This window comes from Monodon monoceros, unplaced genomic scaffold (genome assembly GCF_005190385.1).
Source record: "Monodon monoceros isolate NGI ecotype Baffin Bay Population unplaced genomic scaffold, NGI_Narwhal_1 Super_Scaffold_6, whole genome shotgun sequence".
Lineage (NCBI taxonomy): Eukaryota > Metazoa > Chordata > Mammalia > Artiodactyla > Monodontidae > Monodon > Monodon monoceros.
This window is the reverse complement of record NW_021703783.1, coordinates 58,163,612-58,187,466: the sequence shown is the minus strand read 5'-3', so window position 1 is coordinate 58,187,466 and position 23,855 is coordinate 58,163,612. Positions and strand designations below refer to the sequence as shown.

The window sequence follows — 23,855 nt, the reverse complement described above, 5'->3', positions numbered from 1 at the left end:
CTGTAACTTCCATTTCCTAGCTGAGACTTTATTTTTTTTTTTCATTTCTCTTAAGCATTTTTGTAGTAGCTCCTTGAAGCATTTTTATGATTTTTTTGATATTTTTTAAAATTGAAGTATAGTTGATTACACTGTTTCAGGTGTACAGCAAAGTTATATATATGTATGTATATATTCTTTTTATGATGTCTACTTTAAAATCCTTGTCAGATAATCCTAACATCTGTGCCATCTGGGTGTTGACATCTGTTGCCTTTTCTCATTCACATCGAGATTTTCCTGCTTCTTGGTATGTGACTGATTTTTTAAATTGTATCCTTGACATTTTGAGTTTTATATTATGAGATTCTAGATCTTAGTCAATCTTCCAGTTTTAGCAGGTCTTCACTGACATTGCTCCAGTGGGGGTCAGTCCTACTTATCACTGGTTGGTGGGCAAAAGTCCAGGATCCCTATTCACTTTTATTAACCCTGCTGTGGGGAGGGTTATCTTGTTACCACTGGAAGGAGACGGACATCCAGGCTCCCCCTTTGCTTCTGCTGACATCATCTCATGGGGAGAGCAAGGGGTACCTTGTTATGACCAGGCGGGAATGAAAGTCTAAGCTCCCCACTTGACCTCTGCTGACACCTCAGGAGAGGAAGGGGTATCTATTGCCTCAGATGAGGCTGGAAGTCCTGTTTCCCCATATGGCCTCCATTGACACTGTTGGGGGGGGGTTGTTGTGAGGTGCACTTCATTACTGCTGGGTGGTAGTGAACGTGTATGCTCCATGCTTGGCCTCCTCTGACACCACCCTGGCTGGGAGGGAGAGGGGCACCTCATTACTGCCTAGTGGGGGCTGGAAGTCTCCTCACTCTCCTCTGACACATCACTGGTGGAGAGGTGATGGGAGGGGTGCTTCATAAGTGTCAGGCAAGGATGACGGCCTAAGTCCTGCACTTGGCCTTTGTTGAAAAGGATAAGAGGCTTGTTTTTTCCTCACATTGTTTGTCCAGAAGAGGATGTTTACTTTAAAAAACAAAACAAACAAAAAACATTTCTGCCTTACTAGGCTGTCCCTTTCCTTATTCTCTGGCAAGAAAGGGCAGGCTTTTCTTGACGGTTTTGTTTCCGTCATCCATTGACATTTCTGGATTTCAGGCTTCTTTAGTACCCAGTCCAGGATTTACAAGAGTCAAAAAGGAATTCCAGGGAACACACCTTGTGTCATTCCTTGAGTCTTGGAGTCTCTAGAGGATCTGTCTGCTTTCTTTTCTCCAACTTTAAGTCTTCTGATATTTGTTTTATATAGAATATCCAAGGTTTTTAGCTATACTTAATGGGGAGAGTAGGGCAAATGGGTCTACTCCATCTTGTTGGGAAGGTAATATTTTAAAGTTTTTGCTCATTGTATTTCCCATTCCTATCTCCACAACTCTAAAAGAAGGCATTCCTAATAGATAGATAGATTCCCTATAATTCCTTGACTCAAGAATTTTGGCCTGGCAGAAAGCTTGAGCAGCTAAAAATAAAGGCTGCTACCAGTATCAGAATCGTAGCCTTGAGCATACAAAAAGATCTCAGAGGGAATGGTAGGACATTGGACTCAGAAGGTAGGGTATCTAATATTGTTCTTCCAGCCTTCGTTATGATTTCTGTGGCATAGGACTACCATGGAAGCAGTAGCATGTCCAACCTGGAAGGACAATGTCACTGGCATCCCAGTGGTCACTAGTTTGGAAGGATAATAATGATTATTGACTTGATTCCTAAAGATGCTTCCTTTATCTTTTGGAACAAAGACTTCAGATTTTGTGTGTGTGTGTAACAATGGGGGAAGATAAGTCCAAAAATGTTAAAGATAGCATTTTTAACTCCCTTGTCAATGTGAGGACTAAAAATTACACTGAAGTTGATTTAATGAAAATAAATAAATGCCATTATGTTTCCATTTTAGGATTGTAGATTTAAATTTATGCTATTAACCTCATTGGTTAATTTCCTATATTCTTTTTTTGGTCATTTTAATCACTAATTTTCTTTCAAACTGCAAAAATTGTTGTATCAAAAATTTTGTTTTCAGTATCCAAGAGAGACTTCAGTAGTTTTCAGAGGATGGTACATAATTTACTCTTCTGAAAAATGAATAGACTGAGTGATGAGTTCTGACATACTAACCTCCACCAAAAATTATATGAACTTGAAACAGGTAAAATACCAGAAAGAAAGAGCCTCCATTTTTTTCTCGCAGATACAATTCAGAACCAAACCAAGAAATCAACAACAGCAAAGAAATGTTTTCAAGCCAATTCTTTTCACCTAATATATTCCTAGCTATAGTTTTTATGCAATTCATTTCTTTTCCAAGATATCTCAGCATATCTATAACCTCTAGAAAACTTTACCTCCCATTAAGCCTGTGAGAATCCTAGTCTTTTGCCTGGATCATTGGGAGATTTCTCTGCTTTAAAAAGGAAAAATGATTAGCTTTAATCTGGTATATATTTTAAAAGAAAAAATATAAATTAAAGTACAGTTCTACCATGAAATAGCTTGTACCAAGTCATCCTCTATCCAAAGTATGGTACAAAAGAAAACTATTCTGTCATTCTAATTAAGATCTAGAATTATTACTATCCAAATGGTAAAGACTATGATCTTGAAAAAGTAAGAATTAATATCTGATGGCTAAGGAATTATATTTATTCAAAACATGTATTTCAAGCCAGTTCAAACATACATAACATGTACAAATTATAATTCCCTAGATGTATGTATAACTAAAAACATATATTTGCATTTTAAAATTCCCAAGGAGTCTATAATTATAGCTCATTTGTTTTGCATGAATAATGTAATTAAAAATTTTTCTAGGAAAAAAATTTAACGACCTCTCAGATCTGGCAATGCTTTCACTTAAAACGTAATTGCTATTAAGTCTCTGGCCCTAAGGGAAAATTTTTATTGAGCAGTATTCTGCCTTAATTTGTAAATGGAAGAATTTGACTTACTTATAGACATGAATCTCTTTAAAAAGCCTAATCACTTGTTTTATGCCTAGTAACTAATAATTCAAGTACATTCTAGAAGCTCTTGTAATCACAAACACTCATATTATGAATCACATCTATATAACAAGTTTCTCTACACAAGGAAGAAGAAGAAAGCCTACCAAGAAAATCTTCAAAATAGAAACTAAATACAAAGATATTTATAATAGTTTAATCTGATGGAGAGTTCCCACACTACTTTTTTTTTTTTTTTTTTGCGGTACGCGGGCCTCTCACTGTTGTGGCCTCTCCCGTTGCGGAGCACAGGCTCCGGACGCGCAGGCTCAGCGGCCATGACTCGCGGGCCCAGCCGCTCCGCGGCATGTGGGATCTTCCCGGACCAGGGCACGAACCCGCGTCCCCTGCATCGGCAGGTGGACTCTCAACCACTGCACCACCAGGGAAGCCCCACACACACTACTTTTTAAGGATATGCTCAGATAATCATGATACCTCTGCTTATGCTGTGGCAAGAAACATTATATTGTGCATAGGGTTGAGAGCAGGAGGATGTTGGGATGTATCATATGCTACTGAAGAATTTATTCTATACACAGAGAGGATAAAAAAATGTTCAGCAATAAAAATATATAGCATAGTAGTCACTATTCAAAATTCCTCAAAGGAATATACTAAATAATGCAAATGACAAAAATAATACTTTAAAATGGATTTATTGAGGTATAATTTATATGGAAAAAAAACTGTACATCTTAAATGTGTACAATTTGATGAGTTTGGACATATGCAAACACTCATGATACCATCACCACAATCAAGGTAACAGACATAATCAACACTTCCCAGTATTTACCTGTATCCCTTTGTGTGTGTGTGTGTGTTTTTAATAAATTTATTTATTTTATATTTGTTTTTGCTTGTTTTTGCAGTACGCGGGCCTCCCACTGTTGTGGCCTCTCCCGTTGCGGAGCACAGGCTCCGGACGCGCAGGCTCAGCGGCCATGACTCACGGGCCCAGCCGCTCCGCGGCACGTGGGATCTTCCCGGACCGGGGCACGAACCCATGTCCCCTGCATCGACAGGCGGACTCTCAACCACTGCGCCATTTGGCTGCTTTGGGTCTTCGTTGCTGCACCCGGGCTTTCTCTAGTTGCAGTGAGCGGGGGCTACTCTTTGTTGCAGTGCACGGGCTTCTCGCTGCGGTGGCTTCTCTTTTTGCGGAGCACAGCTCTAAGCACGCGGGCTTCAGTAGTTGTGGTTCACAGGCTCTGGAGCCCAGGCTCAGTAGTTGTGGCACACTGGCTTAGTTGCTCCGTGGCATGTGGGATCTTCCTGGACCAGGGCTCGAACCCACATCCCCTGCATTGGCAGGAGGACTCTCAACCACTGTGCCACCAGGGAAGTCCCTCCCTTTGTGTTTTGTTTGTTTTTATGGTAAAAACACTTAACAAATGAGATCTACCTTCTTCACAAATTTTGAAGTGCACCATACCTTATTGTTAACAATTGGCACCATGCTATTTGGCAGATCTCTAGAACTTATTCATCTAATGTAACTGAAACTTTGTACCCTTTGAATAACAATTCCCCGATTTTTCCACCTCCAAGACCCTGGCAACCACTACTGTGTTCTTTGCTTCTATGAGTTTGACTATTTTAGATGCATCCAATAGCTGGAATCATACAGTATTTGTCCTTCTGTGAGTGGTCTATTTCACTTAGCATAATGTCCTTCAGATTCTTCCATGTTGCCAAAAAAGGCAGGATTTCCCTCTTTTTTTAAGGCTGAATAATATTCCATTGTAATGTATATACAACATTTTCTTTATCCAGTCATCTTTTGATGGACCCTTGGGTTGTTCCTATATCTTGGCTAATGCAAATAGTGCTGCAATGAACGTGGAAGTGCAGATATCTCTTCAAGATCCTGAGTTTTCAATTTTTTTTGGATAGATACCCAGAAGTGGGATTTCTGGATCATATCATAGTTCTATTTTTTAATTTCTTGAGGAAGCTCCATACTTTTTTCCATAGCTGCAGCACAATTTTACATTCCCATTAACAGTGTACCATGGTTCCAATTTCTCCACAACCTCACCAAAACTTATCTTAAAATTTATTTGTGTTATAATTAGTTACCACCAGCATAACAAACATTTGCAGTTAAGAATAACAACAATCTGAATGAGTCATTAATTTAATAAAAAATGGGGATGAAAAGAAAGCAAAAGGATGCTAAACCTTTTACATTAGAATAGCAAGAGGATCAGTAGATACCCTCCTATTCTTCCCATTGGTAAAGCAATTATCCAATGAATGACCTTGGGAGCTCTTGTTATACTGCCTGTCACTGAGCTAGCTGAGTTTGGGGGCACTCCTTTGCCCCAGCCAGAGAGGCTGAATCCTAACTCATTTTCTCTACAACCTGTGTTAAGTATGAAATTAAACTTTGTTTCATTAAGCCACTGAGATTTCAGGGTTTATTTCATACCAGGGCTCAGCCTAGCCTCTTGTAAAACTTATTGCTGGAAGTGCAGTGCAGCCATAATAAAAATCCAAGCTCATACCTCTTGAGACCTAGGTAGGAAGGATCCCTGCTCTGGGTCCAGACTATATAGGACATCACATATTACACACACACACACACACACACACACACACACACACACACACTTTATTTTAAAATGAGGAGAAAGATTCTCCTCATTATAACCTTAGCACGGGTTCAATGAGACCCGCAACATTGAATGCCTGCGTCTTTTGCCACATGTTTTTAAAGCAAAAGGCATCTGTATCTGAATGGTAAAAAGGATTGCGAATATTGTTGCTGGTGACACTGGAGACAGACACTGCTTCAGAGTCCAAGAAAGATTTGAACCATGGAAGCTCTTAGGTTAAGAGAAAAGCTCAACTTGTCAAATCTTTCATTTCAGCATGAAAGCAGTAGATTCATGCATAATATAATATTGTTTAGAAGTACTACTGAAGATCTGTTTCCTCACTTCTCTCTTCATATTCCCATTTCAGGGATAAGGAGACTTTTTGCAATGGTAACAAGTTTCTATTACTGTTAAGTAGGGATAAATGTAGTTGTTTATGTCACCTAAGTGAAGCATGACATCAGTTCTTCACATTGGCCAGTAGATGGATATGAGCACTAGAATAGTAAATAATCTTATACTTATAAAAATATTTAAGAAGACAATTAAATTTTCCAAAAACTTAAAAAAATTTAAAATACTAAAATTGATGACCATTCATTATAACTTTAACCCTAACCCTAACCCTGTAGTTATAGTTATAACTATAAAATTATAGCTATAATTTTAATGGACAGTTTTGATTATTTTAGAAGAAATGGAAATTTAGTTAATAACATCAATGAAAATGAGCAAAATTATCCTGACCGAATCCAAATCTGAGCAGATTAGATGAAATCCCTGAAACCACATATTCTTTTTTTTTTTTTCATTTTTGCAGTACGCGGGCCTCTCACTGCCGTGGCCTCTCCCGTTGCGGAGCACAGGCTCCGGACGCGCAGGCTCAGCGGCCATGGCTCACAGGCCTAGCCGCTCCGCGGCACGTGGGATCTTCCTGGACCGGGGCACGAACCCGTGTCCCCTGCATCGGCAGGCGGACTCCCAACCACTGCACCACCAGGGAAGCCCCACATTCTTTACTAAATAAAAATTTACTGAGCCAACAATGAGACTATATGTGAGCTTCCATTTTCTTACTTCTTCTAGCCCACAAATGTTAGTGGCAAGCTTGCCTTAGCTATGTGGTAGAGTTTACCAGTTAGTTGGCGAGCAGTGAGGAAACTTATGTCAGAGGAATGATGGCAATCCATGTGATTCAGAGCCAAAATATCTGAAAAAATGTGATCTATTACTCAGGAGGCAGATCATGAGTCCATTGAACTTGAAGCTCTAAGCAGAGGTTGGAAAACAGATAATTAATAGTATTTGTAGGTTGTAGTGTGGGTTCAAGAAGATATTATAAAAGTATTTAAAACACTGGCCAGTTTGGAAGCAGAGAGAATCAAGAAATGTGGGGCTTTTGAGAAATGGAAAAGGAGCTGCTTCTATATAAAAGGCTTTGAGAGACCAATGTTGTAAAACTTTCATGTGATTAAAAGCCTCAGGGCAAAGAGAAGATGAAGTATGTGATTCCAAGGAAATCCTCTTAATTGATTAAAAATTGCCTCAGCAAATGGAACAGGTTAAGACTGTACCCATTTCTCCAAAATTCATGTTTCAAGGTAACTGGCATTAAGATGAAAAAGAAAAGCACCAGGGTGAGAAAACAAAGAAATAAAGATTTGAAAATTTCTCCAAACTATACTTTAAGCATGGGTATTGGTACTTGGAACTGACTGGAGGCATATAGCTGAAAGACCTTCAGAGTTTTGGAGAGAGGTGTATTCCCAAAGATACTGTAAACCTGTCATGAAAAAGCAATGAATGCAAGATATTTTAATGACTCTTAGACCTTAAACTTCTGTGGGCAGAAAGCAGTCTGAGAAGGCTGTGTAGCCCTCAAAGATGGCATATTTCCCAAGGCCCCCTTCAGACTGGTCCAAGGAGAATGAGGGATAAGGAAGAACATTTTTTTTTTTTTTTTTTTGCGGTACGCGGGCCTCTCACTGTTGTGGCCTCTCCCCTTGCGGAGCACAGGCTCTGGACGCGCAGGCTCAGTGGCCATGGCTCACGGGCCCAGCTGCTCCACGGCATGTGGAATCCTCCCGGACCGGGGAACGAACCCGTGTCCCCTGCAACCGCAGGCGGACTCTCTACCACTGCGCCACCAGGGAAGCCCTGGAAAAGGTTACTTTAAATGTATAAGTATAGGATAGCATTCCAAAGCCTTGATGCTATTTAATATATAACCTACAGTTTGAAGATTTCAAACTATTTTAGAAAATTTGAACTGATGAATTGATGTCAGGCAGATCACTCAAAAATTTGTAATTCAGTTGGTAATTACAAAGAAAGAGGAAGGAGATTAAAGATATGGGCTTGACAGATGAAGAGGAAACCTGGAAAATTTTTAAAAACTAAGATTTTATTTGTAACATTTAGGTAATTTTCAGGCTGATAAAGTGAACCATTATTTTCCTATATATAAAATGCAACACTTTCACCACACAGTGGTGCTATTGTTCTGGTATATTTTACATGTGATTTTGTATATAACCCCCTTTACTAAGAGCATTCTATTTTTGAAAGCCTTTTGTCAGTCATACTTATGATCTGGTTGCATAGTCACATCCCTTATGTCAGTTATATCAACTTTAATTTTCTTACCGGAAAGACAATCGCAACTTGATACATTTGTGCATAGGAATAATTAGTTTCCATCTCTCTTCTTCTTAAACAGATGTGCTAAAAGAACAGCTATGTAAAAGAGGTGTTCGTATTTTGACTGGATTGAGAAAATACCTTCAACAATTGGACAAGGAAGGAAATGGACTTTTAGATAAGGCAGATTTCACAGGGAGATCAGCTCGGTGCTTTGTGACCGCCTGGAGGGGTGGGATAGGGAGGATGGGAGGGAGGGAGATGCAAGAGGGAAGAGATATGGGAACATATGTATATGTATAACTGATTCACTTTGTTATAAAGCAGAAACTAACACACTATTGTAAAGCAATTATACTCCAATAAAGATGTAAAACAAAACAAAAAAAGTATTTCACTTAGAAGTGTCCGAAAATGTATGTACCACAGATAATTCTCTGCAGTGAATGACATAATATTCTTCAGTGGTCTTATTCACTTTTCTACTGAAATTTTAGTAGTTCATTTGTCTCCTTCTTTATGCCTCATTATCAGTGTTAAGCCATCAGGCAAGTCCTGCTGATTTTTAAAACGTCAACATTCATCCCTCCCTCATATACTTATTAAGAGCCTAATAAGTGGGCATTGTTCTAAACTCTGAGAAGACATACTCTGTACTCTTAAGGTCTTCATAAGCAAAGCAAAGAAAAATATAAATGATTACAAAACAACATGATAAGTGTTAAATAGAGAATGCTTTCAGAACATGTGAGATAAATTGCAAGCCAGGTTAAGGAGAAGGAAGTTCATAGGATTTCTGGGAGAAGGAAGTTCACAGGATTCCTGGAGGTGGGTATGTGTCAGAGCTGAGTTTTGAAGGATGAGGAGGAATGAAGCAGACAAGAGGGTAGGAGGAGCGTGGATCCGACAATAGCTACTTCAGGAAAGGGAGAAGCACATGTGAAGGCTTCCAGGGGAGAGGGAGTGCGGCAGGTTCCAGGAATTGCCCCAGAGGTTTCACCCCTACCTTTCCCTCTGCTGTGAGTAATCTTCCACCAGACCTTTGCATGGCTGAATTTTCTCATCATTCAGGTTTTCTCTGCTAAGAACACTACACTGACACCTCCATCTAAAGGAGCATCCCATCTGATCCCTGATGCTCTCCATACCATTTATCCATTTTGTTTTCTTTATACCACTTTGTATATATTCTCTGGCTCTGTCTGCAGTAGAATGGAAGTTCCATCAGGGCAGAGACCAAGGTGCTTCTTGTTTCCTGCTCTATTTCTAATACCTTGAATAGAACCTGGCGTTTGGCAGGTGCTGAATAAATAGACGATGCATGAGTTGAAATAGATAGATAGGTGGAAGGAAGGAAAAGAGAAGAATGGAGAGAAATAAGCCTAGCAGGGTCCATTACATTAAAGCTTTGCACGCTATGCTCAGAAGTTTGGATTTTATCCTGAGTGTATATGAATTTGAAACATGTCTACCTCAAGGGTTTTAGATAAGGCATTCTCTTGCATTGTTCTCTTTTGCTTCAAATCGTCTTGTCACAAGATATAGTACATTTTGTGGGAGGAACACTGGAAATTGAATTTATGAGATCAAGGTTCAAGTTCTAGCCTTAACATTTGAAATGTGTGATCTTAAATAGGCCTTTTCACTTTTCTGACAGACAGACTCTGCTGGAGCAATCCAGAGATAATAATTATAGTCAGAGTTGCTTTGAAACTCAAATGAGAAAATTACATGCTTTATCAATTGTAAACTTCTGTGCTAGTATGGTATTGCTTATCATTGCTGTGCCATACCTGTCTTGTGTTTTTTACAATGTTTAACCTTGTGGCCCACCTAGTGACACACACTAGGGATTATCTAACTTCATCTCTTCCTTGCATTAATAATAATAATAATAGTAATAAAACAGCAATAGAAAATTAGAAAGATGTGGTGTCTTATACCCTGTTTTTTCTTTTCCTCTATAATATCACTGGAGACTGCCCATGCAATGAGAAGCAAAAACAAGAACATAAGAATCACCAACCTGGGTCTAATTCTGGCACTAGTTTGGGGGAAGGCAAAGTCATTCTTACTAATTTGAAATTTTAAAAAATTGGTATGCCCCCTAAATAGCCTAATTTATATAGAGATACTATCAATAAATATACCTTAGTTTTTTTTCAACTGAATTATCATTTTCCATCCTGCACCATATTTTAGAAAGAGTTATATAAATTTGTTGCAACTTTTGGTAAATTATTCAATTCTTGAAAAATGTTTCTTTTAAGCTTCTAGCATTATCTTTTAATTCTAGTATCCCTTGAGTTGGGTGAACAAATTCATCTTCTATCCATATTACGTATGATTTTAAAGATTAAGCTCATTTTCACTCTTAAAAGCTCATTTTATAGACCTTAAAGTCTTTTTATGTACAGGGCATTACAACAGACCAAAAAAAATGTATGGGTTGTGGGGACTGTGGGGGGGTGGGGCAGGGCATCTTAAGTTTCCTTATTAAAATTTTAATTGAAAAAATTAGAAGGAAACGGAAGAGAATATTTTGGGGGTAACCATTATTTGTCAGTCACCTTGCTAGACGTTTTATTTATATTCTCATTTAAAGCTAACTACTTGACTGAAATATTGAAAATCTATTTACCTGAGTTTAAGAAAATCTCATACTGTATTTTTGTTGTTGTTGTTAGGAACTTTATGAATAGAATATTCTATTAAATAGTGCATTTGCCAAAGAAGTAAGTGGCAATGATGAAATGAATAAATTGGCATAAGGGATCTACTCAAAACAGCACCTTTCAGTGTAAATCATGGAATAATTGTTAGAGTCATTCAAATCTCTTATACTTTCAAGTATGAAGACTAGCAGAAGTACAGTCAGTATCTTAATGCCTTTTGGAGGCATTTCAGTAAGTGAAGTGACTTCTTAATTGTCACTGATATAATACATTAAAGATAATGAAATGGTCAAATTCAAGTGAATGGTAAGCATTTTTTATTGAAAAAAAATAAATTTAAAAAGATACATTTGGGGCTTCCCTGGTGGCGCAGTGGTTGAGAGTCCGCCTGCTGATGCAGGGGATGCGGGTTCGTGCCCCAGTCCGGGAAGATCCCACATGCCGCGGAGCGGCTGGGCCCGTGAGCCATGGTTGCTGAGCCTGCGCGTCTGGAGCCTGTGCTCCGCAACGGGAGAGGCCACAACAGTGAGAGGCCCACGTACCTCAAAAAAAAAAAAAAAAAAAAAAGATACATTTGTGATTTATTGCCACTCTTAAATGTTTCTTAACTTTATGGAACTGTCCACTACAGAGTTCCTCTAAATAAGCTTTTTTAGTGCCTTTGATTGGATTTATATGTAACTTTTTGGAATTTTCTTATTAAGTCCACTACCTTGTCTAGGGCTACAACAGATGTAACAAAATGCTATTATGATGATTATTGTTGTAGCCATATATAACTTAAAGGTGTAACAGTTGTCTCTGTGTGATTATTTCTAGGATTTTGAGTCTTTCTGGCTAATTCTAAATGGTTATGGCAATGGCAAGGTTGATTACAGAGAATTCAAGCATGCCGTTATAGGTGAAATGAATGAATACAGAAAATCATTTGTTCAAAAGGAAACAAAGTAATCTTTCAAATAGTTACTTTTAATAGATTTTTAGGTTCTTTCTTTTAAATCTTTAATGAATTACCTTTGAAAATATTTTAAATTCCTTTCCCTGTAATGTATTTTGGGTTTAGTAAAACACAAACACACACATACAAATCTACCCAGTATAAAGTGACATAACTTATGCCTATGTTTTAGGAAAATATTATAAAAGGAAAATAAAATCTGAAATTAAATTTCAGGTCACAAATTACTAATTCCATAAATTGCTGGCTCCATATAGCTATATGTCTATATCTATTATTCAATATTTCCAAGCCTCAGTTTCTTATCTCACAGAACTGGTCTAAGGTATTACATGTAAAATTATGAGCATTATAGCTGTCCCAGTGTCAAGGCTCAATGCACATTATCTTAGGATGATGACTAAAACACGTTTCTCTACTTTTTAAATATGCATGCTAAATGTTAAAATGAAGATTAAAATGATCATGTTAAATTGTAAATTAAAAACAGGAGCTCTGACTTATGTAGGAGAGAAGATATTACTTAGGTTCTGGTAGCCATTTTTAGAGCATGCTTTTGAGCAATGTAGTTTTCTTTTTCTTTTGTATATGTATCTAATATAAAAGGTATATTTATCTAATACTGAAACAAAGCTATTGTGAATAGGGTAGTATGAACAATTACATCGGGTACAAATCTCCAATAGAAAATGTCAAAATCTTTATCTTTACTGGCCAAAAGACAAAATAAAAACCTTATGTTAAACAAATTCACCACATAATATTTATAAATTTGCATATATTTTTACCTTACATGTCCTAGTGATAGGCGTGAGTATCAGGAGTAGAAACTGGAGGGTTGTTTCTTTCATAAATCTTGGTCCTGGGAATAGAGGACAAAAGTAGACTTAGTTTGCTAGGGCTACCATCACAAATACCATAGACTGGGTGACTTACATGACAGAAATTTGTTGTCTCACAATTCTGGAGGCTAGAAGTCCAAGATCAAGGTGTCATTAGGTTTGGTTTCTCCTGAGGCTGCTTTCCTTGGCTTGTAATTAACTGGCTGTCTTCTCCCTGTGTCCTCATGGGCATCCCTCAGTCTGTGTTGTCTGTGTCCTAATCTCCTCTTCTTATGAGGGTACCAGTCATATTGGATTAGGGCCCACCCTAATGATTTCATTTTACCTTAATCACCTCTTTAAAGGCTCTATCTTTTTCTGCAGTCACACACTGAGGTACTGGGGGTTAGGGCTTCAACATGAATTTTGGGGAGGATGCAATTCAGCCCATAACAGGTACCACATACCTGTGACATTATTGTGAATAAACAAACTTGATTCTAGTTTTGACTCATCTGCAAATGAAGGATGGTGCTTTTGGTCAGTTGTATGTTTCTATGGACACACTCCTCTTCTCAATAAAATATATTTTATGATCCTCAGAATTGCATTGAATTAGAGGAGCGATAAAACAACTAGCATTTCGAAAGGTAGTGTTAAATTTCAGGAAATAGAGTAACAAAACTCATTTAAGAATTACTTAACTTTCTCATTGATTTTAGTACTGGAATATTTGCAGTTTTACTTTCTGACTCAAAATACTCCTGGTCATTTGTCTTGGCCATTTATCAATTTCATGTGATTCGTAGAGCTGAAAGTTACCTGAGAGGTCTTTTACCCAACTCCTCAGTGTGCAGAAGAGGAAAGCCAGGGTAACAGAGGTTAAGTTACCTTCTCAAGGTCAGGGTGCTAGAAAGTGGTAGTGCACCTTAAGTGCAGGTTACCTAATATCTTGCTCCAATATCTTTCTCCCTGTTTTCATGATGCTTCCTTCATATACCAGTTTAGTACTTTAAACTGTCTTGTTTAGAGATCAAAAATAACCTACTGCAGAATAGAAAATTAGGTTCTAATGATTTCATAGAAAAAAATAACACTTCTCTCTTTATTTAGGCCTTTATGAAAATGGATTTTAACAAAACAGGCAGTGCGTCTGTTATAGACATAAGAAAATGTTATTGTGCAAAGAAGCATCCTTAAGTAATTTCAGGTAATCATTACAAGTCAAAATACATTAGATTTCTAAAATGTGAGTTAATCAAAGTAATATCTTTAAATTATATTAATTCATACCATGGACTTGAGGCCATTAAGTGAGGAAATAAATAATTATTTTTTAAACCAGAAATGTGAGAGCTTCTTTTTTTTTTAACATGTTTATTAGAGTATAATTGCTTTACAATGGTGTGTCAGTTTCTGCTTTATAACAAAGTGAATCAGTTATACATATACATATGTCCCCATATCTCTTCCCTCTCGCGTCTCCCTCCCACCCTCCCTATCCCACCCCTCTAGGTGGTCACAAAGCACCGAGCTGATCTCCCTGTGCTTTGCGGCTGCTTCCCATTAGCTAGCTACTTTACGTTTGGTAGTGTATATATGTCCATGCCACTCTCTCACTTTGTCCCAGCTTACCCTTCCCCCTCCCCGTATCCTCAAGTCCATTCTCTAGTAGGTCTGCATCTTTATTCCCCTCTTGCCCCTAGGTTCTTCTGACCATTTTCTTTTCTTTTTTTTTTTTAGATTCCATATATCTGTGTTAGCATATGGTATTTGTTTTTCTCTTTCTGACTTACTTCACTCTGTATGACAGTCTCTAGGTCCATCCACCTCACTACAAATAACTCAAGTTTCGTTCCATTTTATGGCTGAGTAATATTCCATTGTATATATGTGTCACATCTTCTTTATCCATTCATCTGTTGATGGACAATTAGGTTGCTTCCACGTCCTGGCTATTGTAAATAGAGCTGCAATGAACATTTTGGTACATGACTCTTTTTCAGTTATGGTTTTCTCAGGGTATATGCCCAGTAGTGGGATTGCTGGGACGTATGGTAGTTCCATTTTTAGTTTTTTAAGGAACCTCCATACTGTTCTCCATAGTGGCTGTATCAATTTACATTCCCACCAACAGTGCAAGAGGGTTCCCTTTTCTCCATAACCTCTCCAGCATTTATTGTTTCTAGATTTTTTGATGATGGCCATTCTGACTGGTGTGAGATGATATCTTAGTTTTGATTTGCATTTCTCTAATGATTAATGATGTTGAGCATTCTTTCATGTGTGTGTTGGCAATCTGTATATCTTCTTTGGAGAAATGTCTATTTAGGTCTTCTGCCCATTTTTGGTTTGGGTTGTTTGTTTTTGATATTGAGCTATACGAGCTGCTTGTAAATTTTGGAGATTAATCCTTTGTCAGTTGCTTCATTTGCAAATATTTTCTCCCATTCTGAGGGTTGTCTTTTGGTCTTGTTCATGGTTTCCTTTGCTGTGCAAAAGCTTTTAAGTTTCAATAGGTCCCATTTGTTTATTTTTGTTTTTATTTCCATTTCTCTAGGAGGTGGGTCAAAAAGGATCTTGCTGTGATTTACGTCATAGAGTGTTCTGCCTATGTTTTTGGTTTTTTTCTGTTTTTTCTTTTCGGAATGCGGGCCTCTCACTGTTGTGGCCTCTCCCGTTGTGGAGCACAGGCTCCGGACGCGCAGGCTCAGTGGCCATGGTTCACGGGCCCACCGCTCTGTGGCATGTGGGATCTTCCCAGACCGGGGCACAAACCCGTGTCCCCTGCATCGGCAGGCAGACTCTCAACCACTGCGCCACCAGGGAAGCCCCTGCCTATGTTTTCCTCTAAGAGTTTGATAGTGTCTGGCCTTACCTTTAGGGCTTTAATCCATTTTCAGTTTATTTTTGTGTATGGTGTTAGGGAGTGTTCTAATTTCATTATTTTCCATGTAGCTGTCTGAGCAGTTTTCACAGCACCACTTATTGAAGAGGCTGTCTTTTCTCCACTGTATATTCTTGCCTCCTTTATCAAAGATAAGGTGACCATGTGTGCGTGGGTTTATCTCTGGGCTTTCCATCCTGTTCCATTGATCTATATTTCTGTTTTTGTGCCAGTACCATACTGTCTTGATTACTGTAGCTTTGTAGTATAGTCTGAAGTCAGGGAGCCTGATTCCTCCACCTGCGTTTTTCTTTCTCAAGATTGCTTTGGCTATTCAGGGTCTTTTGTGTTAACATACAAAGTGTGAAATTTTCTGTTCTAGTTCTGTGAAAAATGCCAGTGGTAGTTTGATAGCGATTGCACTGAATCTGTAGATTGCTTTGGTTAGTAGAGTCATTTTCACAATGTTGATTCTTCCAATCCAAGAACATGGTATATCTCTCCTTCTATTTGTATCATCTTTAATTTCTTTCATCTGTGTTGTATAATTTTCTGCATACAGGTCTTTTGTCTCCTTAGGTAGGTTTATTCCTAGATATTTTATTCTTTTTGTTGCAATGGTAAATGGAAGTGTTTTCTTACTTTCACTTTCATATTTTTCACCATTGGTGTATAGGAATGCAAGAGATTTCTGTGCTTTTTTTTTTTTTATTTTGCGGTACGTGGGCCTCTCACTGTTGTGGCCTCTCCCGTTGTGGAGCACAGGCTCTGGATGTGCAGGCTCAGCGGCCATGGCTCACAGGTCCAGCCGCTCCATGGCATGTGGGATCTTCCTGGACTGGGGCACGAACCTGTGTCTCCTGCATCAGCAGGTGGACTCTCAACCACTGCGCCACCAGGGAAGCCCTGTGCATTACTTTTGTATCCTGCTACTTTACCAACTTCGTTGATTAGCTCTAGTAGTTTTCTAGTAGCATCTTTAGGATTCTCTATGTATAGTATCATGTCATCTGCAAACAGTGACAGCTTTATTTCTTCTTTTCCAATTTGGATTCCTTTTAGATCTTTTTCTTCTCTGATTGCTGTAACTAAAACTTCCAAAACTATGTTGAATAATAGTGGTGAGAGTGGGCATTCCTGATCTTAGTGGAAATGCTTTCAGTTTTTCACCATTGAGTATGATGTTGGCTGTGGGTTTGTCATATATGGCCTTTATCATGTTGAGGAAAGTTCCCTCTATGCCTGCTTTCTGGAGGGTTTTTATCATAAATGGGTGTTGAATTTTGTCAAAAGCTTTCTCTGCATCTATTGAGATGATAATATGGTTTTTCTCCTTCAAATTTTTAATATGGTGTATCACGTTGATTGCTTTGCATATATTGAAGAATCCTTGCATTCCTGGGATAAACCCCACTTGATCATAATGTATGAGCCTTTTAATGTGTTGTTGGATTCTGTTTACTAGTATTTTGTTGAGGATTTCTGCATCTATGTTCGTAAGTGATATTGGCCTGTAGTTTTCTTTCTTTGTGACATCTTTTTCTGGTTTTGGTATCAGAGTGATGGTGGCCTCGTAGAATGAGTTTGGGCGTGTTCCTCCCTCTGCTATATTTTAGAAGAGTTTGAGAAGGATAGGTGTTACCTCTTCTCTAAATGTTTGATAGATTTCTCCTGTGAAGCCATCTGGTCCTGGGCTTTTGTTTGTTGGAAGATTTTTAATCACAGTTTCAATTTCAGTGCTTGTGATTGGTCTGTTCATATTTTCTATTTCTTCTTGGTTCATTCTCAGAAGGTTGTGCATTTCTAAGAATTTGTCCATTTCTTCCAGGTTGTCCATTTTATTGGCATATAGTTGTTTTTAGTAATCTCTCATGATCCCTTGTATTTCTGCAGTGTCAGTTGTTACTTCTCCTTTTTCATTTCTAATTCTATTGATTTGAGTCTTCTCCCTTTTTTTCTTGATAAGTCTGGCTAATGATTTATGAATTTTATTTATCTTCTCAGAGAACCAGCTTTTAGTTTTATTGATCTTTGCTACCATTTCCTTCATTTCTTTTTCATTTATTTCTGATCTGATCTTTATGATTTCTTTCCTTCTGCTAACTTTGGGCTTTTTTTGTTCGTCTTTCTCTAATTGCTTTGGGTGTAAGATTAGGTTATTTATTTGAGATGTTTCTTGTTTCTCAAGGTAGGCTTGTATAGCTATGAACTTCCCTCTTAGAACTGCTCTTGCTGCATCCCATAGGTTTTCAGTTATTGTGTTTTCATTGTCATTTGTTTCTAGGTATTTTTTGATTTACTCTTTGATTTTTTCAGTGATCTCTTGGTTCTTAAGTAGTGTGTTGTTTAGTCTCTATGTGTTTGTATTTCCTACAGATTTTTTGCTGTAATTGATATCTAGTCACATGGCATTGTGGTCAGAAAAGATACTTGATACGATTTCAATTTTCTTCAACTTACCAAGGCTTGGTTTGTGACCCAAGATATGATCTATCCTGTAGAATGTTCCATGAGCACTTGAGAAGAATGTGTATTCTGTTGTTTTGGGATGGAATGTCCTATAAATATCAATTAAGTCCATCTTGTTTAATGTGTCATTTAAAGCTTGTGTTTCCTTATTTATTTTCATCTTGGATGATCTGTCCATTGGTGAAAGTGGGGTGTTAAAGTCCCCTACCATGATTGTGTTACTGTCGATTTCCCCTTTTATGGCTCTTAGTATTTGTCTTATATATTGAAGTGCTCCTATGTTGGGTGCATAAGTATTTACAATTGCTATTTCTTCATCTTGGATTGATCCCTTGATCATTATGTAGTGTCCTTCTTTGTCTCTTATAATAGTCTTTGTTTTAAAGTCTATTTTGTCTGATATGAGAATTGCTACTCCAGCTTTCTTTTGATTTCCATTTGCATGGAATATCTTTTTCCATCCCCTCACTTTCAGTCTGTATGTATCCCTAGGTCTGAAGTGGTTCTCTTGTAGACAGCATATATACGGGTCTTGTTTTTGTACCCATTCAGCCAGTATATGTCTTTTGGTTGGAGCATTTAATCCATTTACATTTAAGGTAATTATCGATATGTATGTTCCTATGACCATTTTCTTAATTGTTTTCGGTTTGCTATTGTAGGTCTTTTCCTTCTCTTTTGTTTCCTGCCTAGAGAACTTCCTTTAGCATTTGTTGTAAAGCTGGTTTGGTGGTGCTGAATTCTCTTAGCTTTTGCTTTTCTGTAAAACATTTAATTTCTCCATCAAATCTGAATGAGATCCTTGCTGGGTAGAGTAATCTTGGTTGTAGGTTTTTCTCTTTCATCATTTTAAACATGTCCTGCCACTCCCTTCTGGCTTGCAGAGTGTCTGCTGAAAGATCAGCTGTTATCCTTATGGGGATTCCCTTATGTGTTACTTGCTGTTTTTCCCTTTCAGCTGTTAACCTTATGGGGATTCCTTTATGTGTTACTTGCTGTTTTTCCCTTGCTGCTTTTAATATTTGTTGTTTGTATTTAATTTTTGATAGTTTCATTAATATGTCTTGGCGTGTTTCTCCTTGCATTTATCCTGTATGGGATTCTCTGTTCTTCCTGGACTTGATTAACTATTTCCCTTCCCATAGTAGGGAAGTTTTCAACTATAATCTCTTCAAATATTTTCTCAGTCCCTTTCTTTTTCTCTTCTTCTTCTGGGACCCCTATAATTCAAATGTTGGTGCATTTAATGTTGCCCCAGAGGTCTCTGAGACTGTCCTCAATTCTTTTCATTCTTTTTTCTTTATTCTGCTCTGCAGTAGTTATTTCCACTATTTTATCTTCCAGGTCACTTACCCGTTCATCTGCCTCCGTTATTCTGCTATTGATCCCTTCTAGAGAATTTTTAATTTCATTTATTGTGTTTTTCATCTCTGTTTGTTTGCTCTTTAGTTCTTCTAGGTCCTTGTTAAACGTTTCTTTTATTTTCTCCATTCTATTCCAAGATTGTGGATCATCTTTACTATCATTATTCTGACTTCTTTTTCAGGTAGACTGCCTATTTCCTCTTCATTTTTTAGGTCTGGTGGGTTTTTGACTTGCTCCTTCATCTGCTGTGTATATCTCTGTCTTCTCATTTTGCTTAACTTACTGTGTTTGGGGTCTCCTGTTCGCAGGCTGCAGGTTCGTAGTTCCTGTTGTTTTTGGTGTCTGTCCCCAGTGGCTAAGGTTGGTTCAGTGGGTTGTGTAGGCTTCCTGGTAGAGGGGACTGGTGCCTGTGTTCTGCTGGAGGAGGCTGGATTTTGTCCATCTGGTGGGCAGGTCCACGTCTGCTGGTGTGTTTTGGGGTGTCTGTGGCCTTATTATGATTTTAGGCAGCCTCTGTGCTAATGGGTGGGGCTGTGTTCCTGTCTTGCTAGTTGTTTGGCATAGGGTGTCCTGCACTGTAGCTTGCTGGTCGTTGAGTGGAGGTGGGTCTTGGCTTTGAGATGGAGATCTCTGGGAGATTTTCGCCGTTTGATATTACGTGGAGCTGGGAGGTCTCTTGTGGACCAGTGTCCTGAACTTGGCTCTCCCACCTCAGTGGCACAGCCCTGGCGCCTAGCTGGAGCACTAAGAGCCTGTCCTCCACATGGCTCAGAATAAAAGGGAGAAAAGAAAGAAAGAAAGAAAGAAGATAAAATAAAATAAAATAAATTTATTAAAATAAAAAATAAATATCAAGAAAAAAAATTTTTTTAAGTAAAAAAAAAAAAAAAGGACAGAGAGAACCCTAGGACAAATGGTAAAAGCAAAGCTATAGAGACAAAATCACACACAGAAGCATACACATACACACTCACAAAAAGAGAAAAAGGGGGAAACATATATATATCATTGCTCCCAAAGTCTACCTCCTCAATTTGCGATGATTTGTTGTCTCTTCAGGTATTCCACCGATGCAGGGTACATCAAGTTGATTGTGGAGATTTAATCTGCTGCTCCTGAGGCTGCTGGGAGAGATTTCCCTTTCTCTTCTTTGTTCCCACAGCTCCCGGGGCTCAGCTTTAGATTTGGCCCTGCCTCTGCGTGTAGGTCGCCTGAGGGCGTCTGTTCCTCGCTCAGACAGGACGGGGTTAAAGAACCAGCTGCTTTGGGGGCTCTGGCTCCCTCAGGCTGGAGGGAGGAAGGGGTACGGATGCGGGGTGAGCCTGCTGAGGCAGAGGCCGGCGTGACGTTGCACTAGCCTGAGGCGCGCCGTGTGTTCTCCCAGGGAAGTTGTCCCTGGATCACGGGGCCCTGGCAGTGGCGGGCTGCACAGGCTCCCAGGAGGGGAGGTGTGGATAGTGACCTATTCTCGCACACAGGCTTCTTGGTGGCTGCAGTAGCAGCCTTAGCGTCTCATGCCCGTCTCTGGGGTCCGCACTTTTAGCCGCGGCTCGCGCCCGTCTCTGGGGCTCCTTTAAGCGGCGCTCTTAATCCCCTCTCCTCGCGCACCAAGAAACAAAGAGGCAAGAAAAAGTCTCTTGCCGCTTCGGTAGCTCCAGACTTTTTCCCGGACTCCCTCCCGGTTAGCTGTGGCGCACTAGCCCCCTTCAGGGTGTGTTCATGCAGCCAACCCCAGTCCTCTCCCTGCTATATGACCGAAGCCCGAGCCACAGCTCCCGGCCCCCACCCGCTCCGGCGGGTGAGCAGACAAGCCTCTCGGGCTGGTGAGTGCCGGTCGGCCCTGATCCTCTGTGCGGAAATCTCCCTGCTTTGCCCTCCGCACCCCTGTTGCTGTGCTCTCCTCCTCGGCTCCTAAGCTTTCCCCCTCTGCCACCCGCAGTCTCCGCCAGCGAAGGGCCTTCCTACTGTGTGGAAATCTTTCCTCCTTCACAGCTCCCTCCCACTGGTGCAGGTCCTGTCCCTATTCGTTGTCTCTGTTTTTTCTTTTGCCCTACCCAGGTACGTGGGGAGTTTCTTGCCTTTTGGGAGGTCAGAGGTCTTCTGCCAGTGTTCAGTAGGTGTTCTGTAGGAGTTGTTCCACATGTAGTTGTATTTCTGATGTTTTTGTTGGCAGGAAGGTGAGCTCCGCGTCTTACTCTTCCGCCATCTTGAAGCCAAACAGTAAAGTTTAGTATGTTCTTTTACTATAAACGGCTGAGGCCCTTCCTGAGATACTGCAAAGTTTAATGGGAAAACCGTGGGAGTTCCAATCAGAGAGATCCATGTAATTCACTGCTTAACCATTTACTGTCTGTGTGATACTGGATGAGTTATTTAGCCCTATGAGTTCTTTCCTGTAAGTGGTCGGCCATGGAGCTCTTTCTTCTTAAACACGTTAGCAGCAACTGGAGAGCTTCTTAATTTAAAAATTCTGAGGTCTATTATCTGTACTTATTTTTTTCTTTTATGTTTATAATTGAGATTAACTTTTATTTCCTGTTGAGGAGATAGTGATGAAATTGAGTTAGAACAGAATAGATTTAGAGGATACATAATTACATGTGCAAGTTCTCTGAATTAGTTTTACTGTAACTGCTTATGCTTCAAGATTTAAGGCAGAATAAGGAAATGGCTTTCTCTAGGGATGGAGCTATCATATAATGAACATAAATATGTCTATCAAAATTTGAAGGTACAGAAAATATCCTAATATTTCCTCCCTAAGGAAAAAGTATTTAAGCTGAGATCACTCTTTCCTTTAACTGGCCATAATATAATCAAAGGTATTATTTAAATAGCTTATTGTTCTTTTTCTAAATTAAAAAATCAAATGAATTTTAAAAAAAGGATGAATCAGATATTTTATGTTCTCACTTTAAATAACAAACTAAAGAATTCAATTTTTTTTTGTTACATATGTGATTATCAATAGCATCTTCCTATGGGTAAAATTTAATCATATTTAGTATAACCGACCAGTGGAAATAGCCTACTTAATGTCAGAGATTAAAAATAGAATGAGTTAATCAAGTAAAATTTCTTCCAGCAAAGATTTTCATAGGCCTCTGAATCCTGTGTTTGCAGTAATATTTTCTAGCTGCAGTTATGAGTAACTGCTTCATAAAGTAACTAATGCCTTTAACACATTGCATTACTGTGTTATCAGCCTATAAATCATGAAACTATTTACTTGTTTTCTTCTTTCCTCATTTCTAATGGGAAGGAAACCGAGTTCTCTAAAACATTAACAAATTCAAGAATATCTACAGTAGTAACTGTTATTTTGCCTATACATAAGGACACATCCTGTCAGACGCTTTTAAAAGATGCTTCAAATGTGTGTTGAAGTCCTCACCATTAAATTCTAGTTCATGTAAGAAAATGTTTAAATAAATTGCAGGGCAGTTTGACATAAGATTTCAAATTGTTGGAAAGATTTCATCAGGTGACTTAAGTATTTCTTTATTATCATCAGCCATTTCACTGAACTTTTAAGGACATTGTTTCATAGTCAGTACTATTTTACAGGACATTCCACAGAGGAAGAAATCAAAACATCTTTTCCAGAAACACTGAAAGATGCCTGCAGTAAGTCTGATGAAGTGTCATATGGTGAATTTGAAGATTACTATGAAGGTCTAAGTATAGGGATAGTAGATGATGAAGATTTTGTTAATATCTTACATACTCCATGGGGGATCTAGTTTTTTAAAATGAGTATACCATCAGTACTAAGCATTTTAAAGGAGAGATGAATTGAATTTAAAGTATCAAACACTGGAATGTATTTTTCTAGGGCTCATTATTCTGTTTGTTTGTTGTTGTTTTCTCAAAAAAGTTGAACCTGGAAAGAGAGGTATTCAGAAAGATAGATGTAAGGGTATGTGTATACTCACACACATATACAAGTGCTCGCCTGCTTATAAGTTTATAGAGATCTGTCTTTCTGATTTATTACTTATTTTGAATAAGTAATTATTCAAGTTATTTTAGTAGGTCATATTTTATTAGCCTTCATAGAAAAGTAACATCTGTATCAAACAATAGGTGAGCAGCTATACAGTAACCACGTTTCTTGTCCATTGATTTTTTTTGCTCCCCATTCCCCAAAATATAATTGTCACCATTCCCAATTTGATGAACTAGACTTGGACCCAAAGCCTATGAGACTGAAATAGTTCAGCTTGCTTCAAACATCTGAAAATGTTAAATGAATTAAAGGATATGCAAAAGAAACTTTCCATGCAGTGTGATTATAGATGTTTTCTGTACATAAATATTTAGAATGGTGGAGGCTTACCCCTCAAATGCTTATTTAAACACTGACTTGTGAATCCTTGTCTTCCA

The 23,855-nt window shown here is 38.6% G+C and overlaps 1 protein-coding gene across 1 annotated transcript; it reads left to right on the top strand.

Moving 5' to 3' along the window:
- The first annotated feature begins 7,345 nt into the window (after positions 1 to 7,345).
- On the top strand, positions 7,346 to 23,212 carry CAPS2 (calcyphosine 2). The gene is given in 6 exon segments (XM_029206722.1): positions 7,346 to 7,349; positions 8,374 to 8,494; positions 8,677 to 8,710; positions 11,789 to 11,906; positions 13,860 to 13,958; positions 23,037 to 23,212. Coding segments are annotated over 6 exon segments (552 nt in total).
- The last annotated feature ends 643 nt before the right edge of the window (positions 23,213 to 23,855 follow it).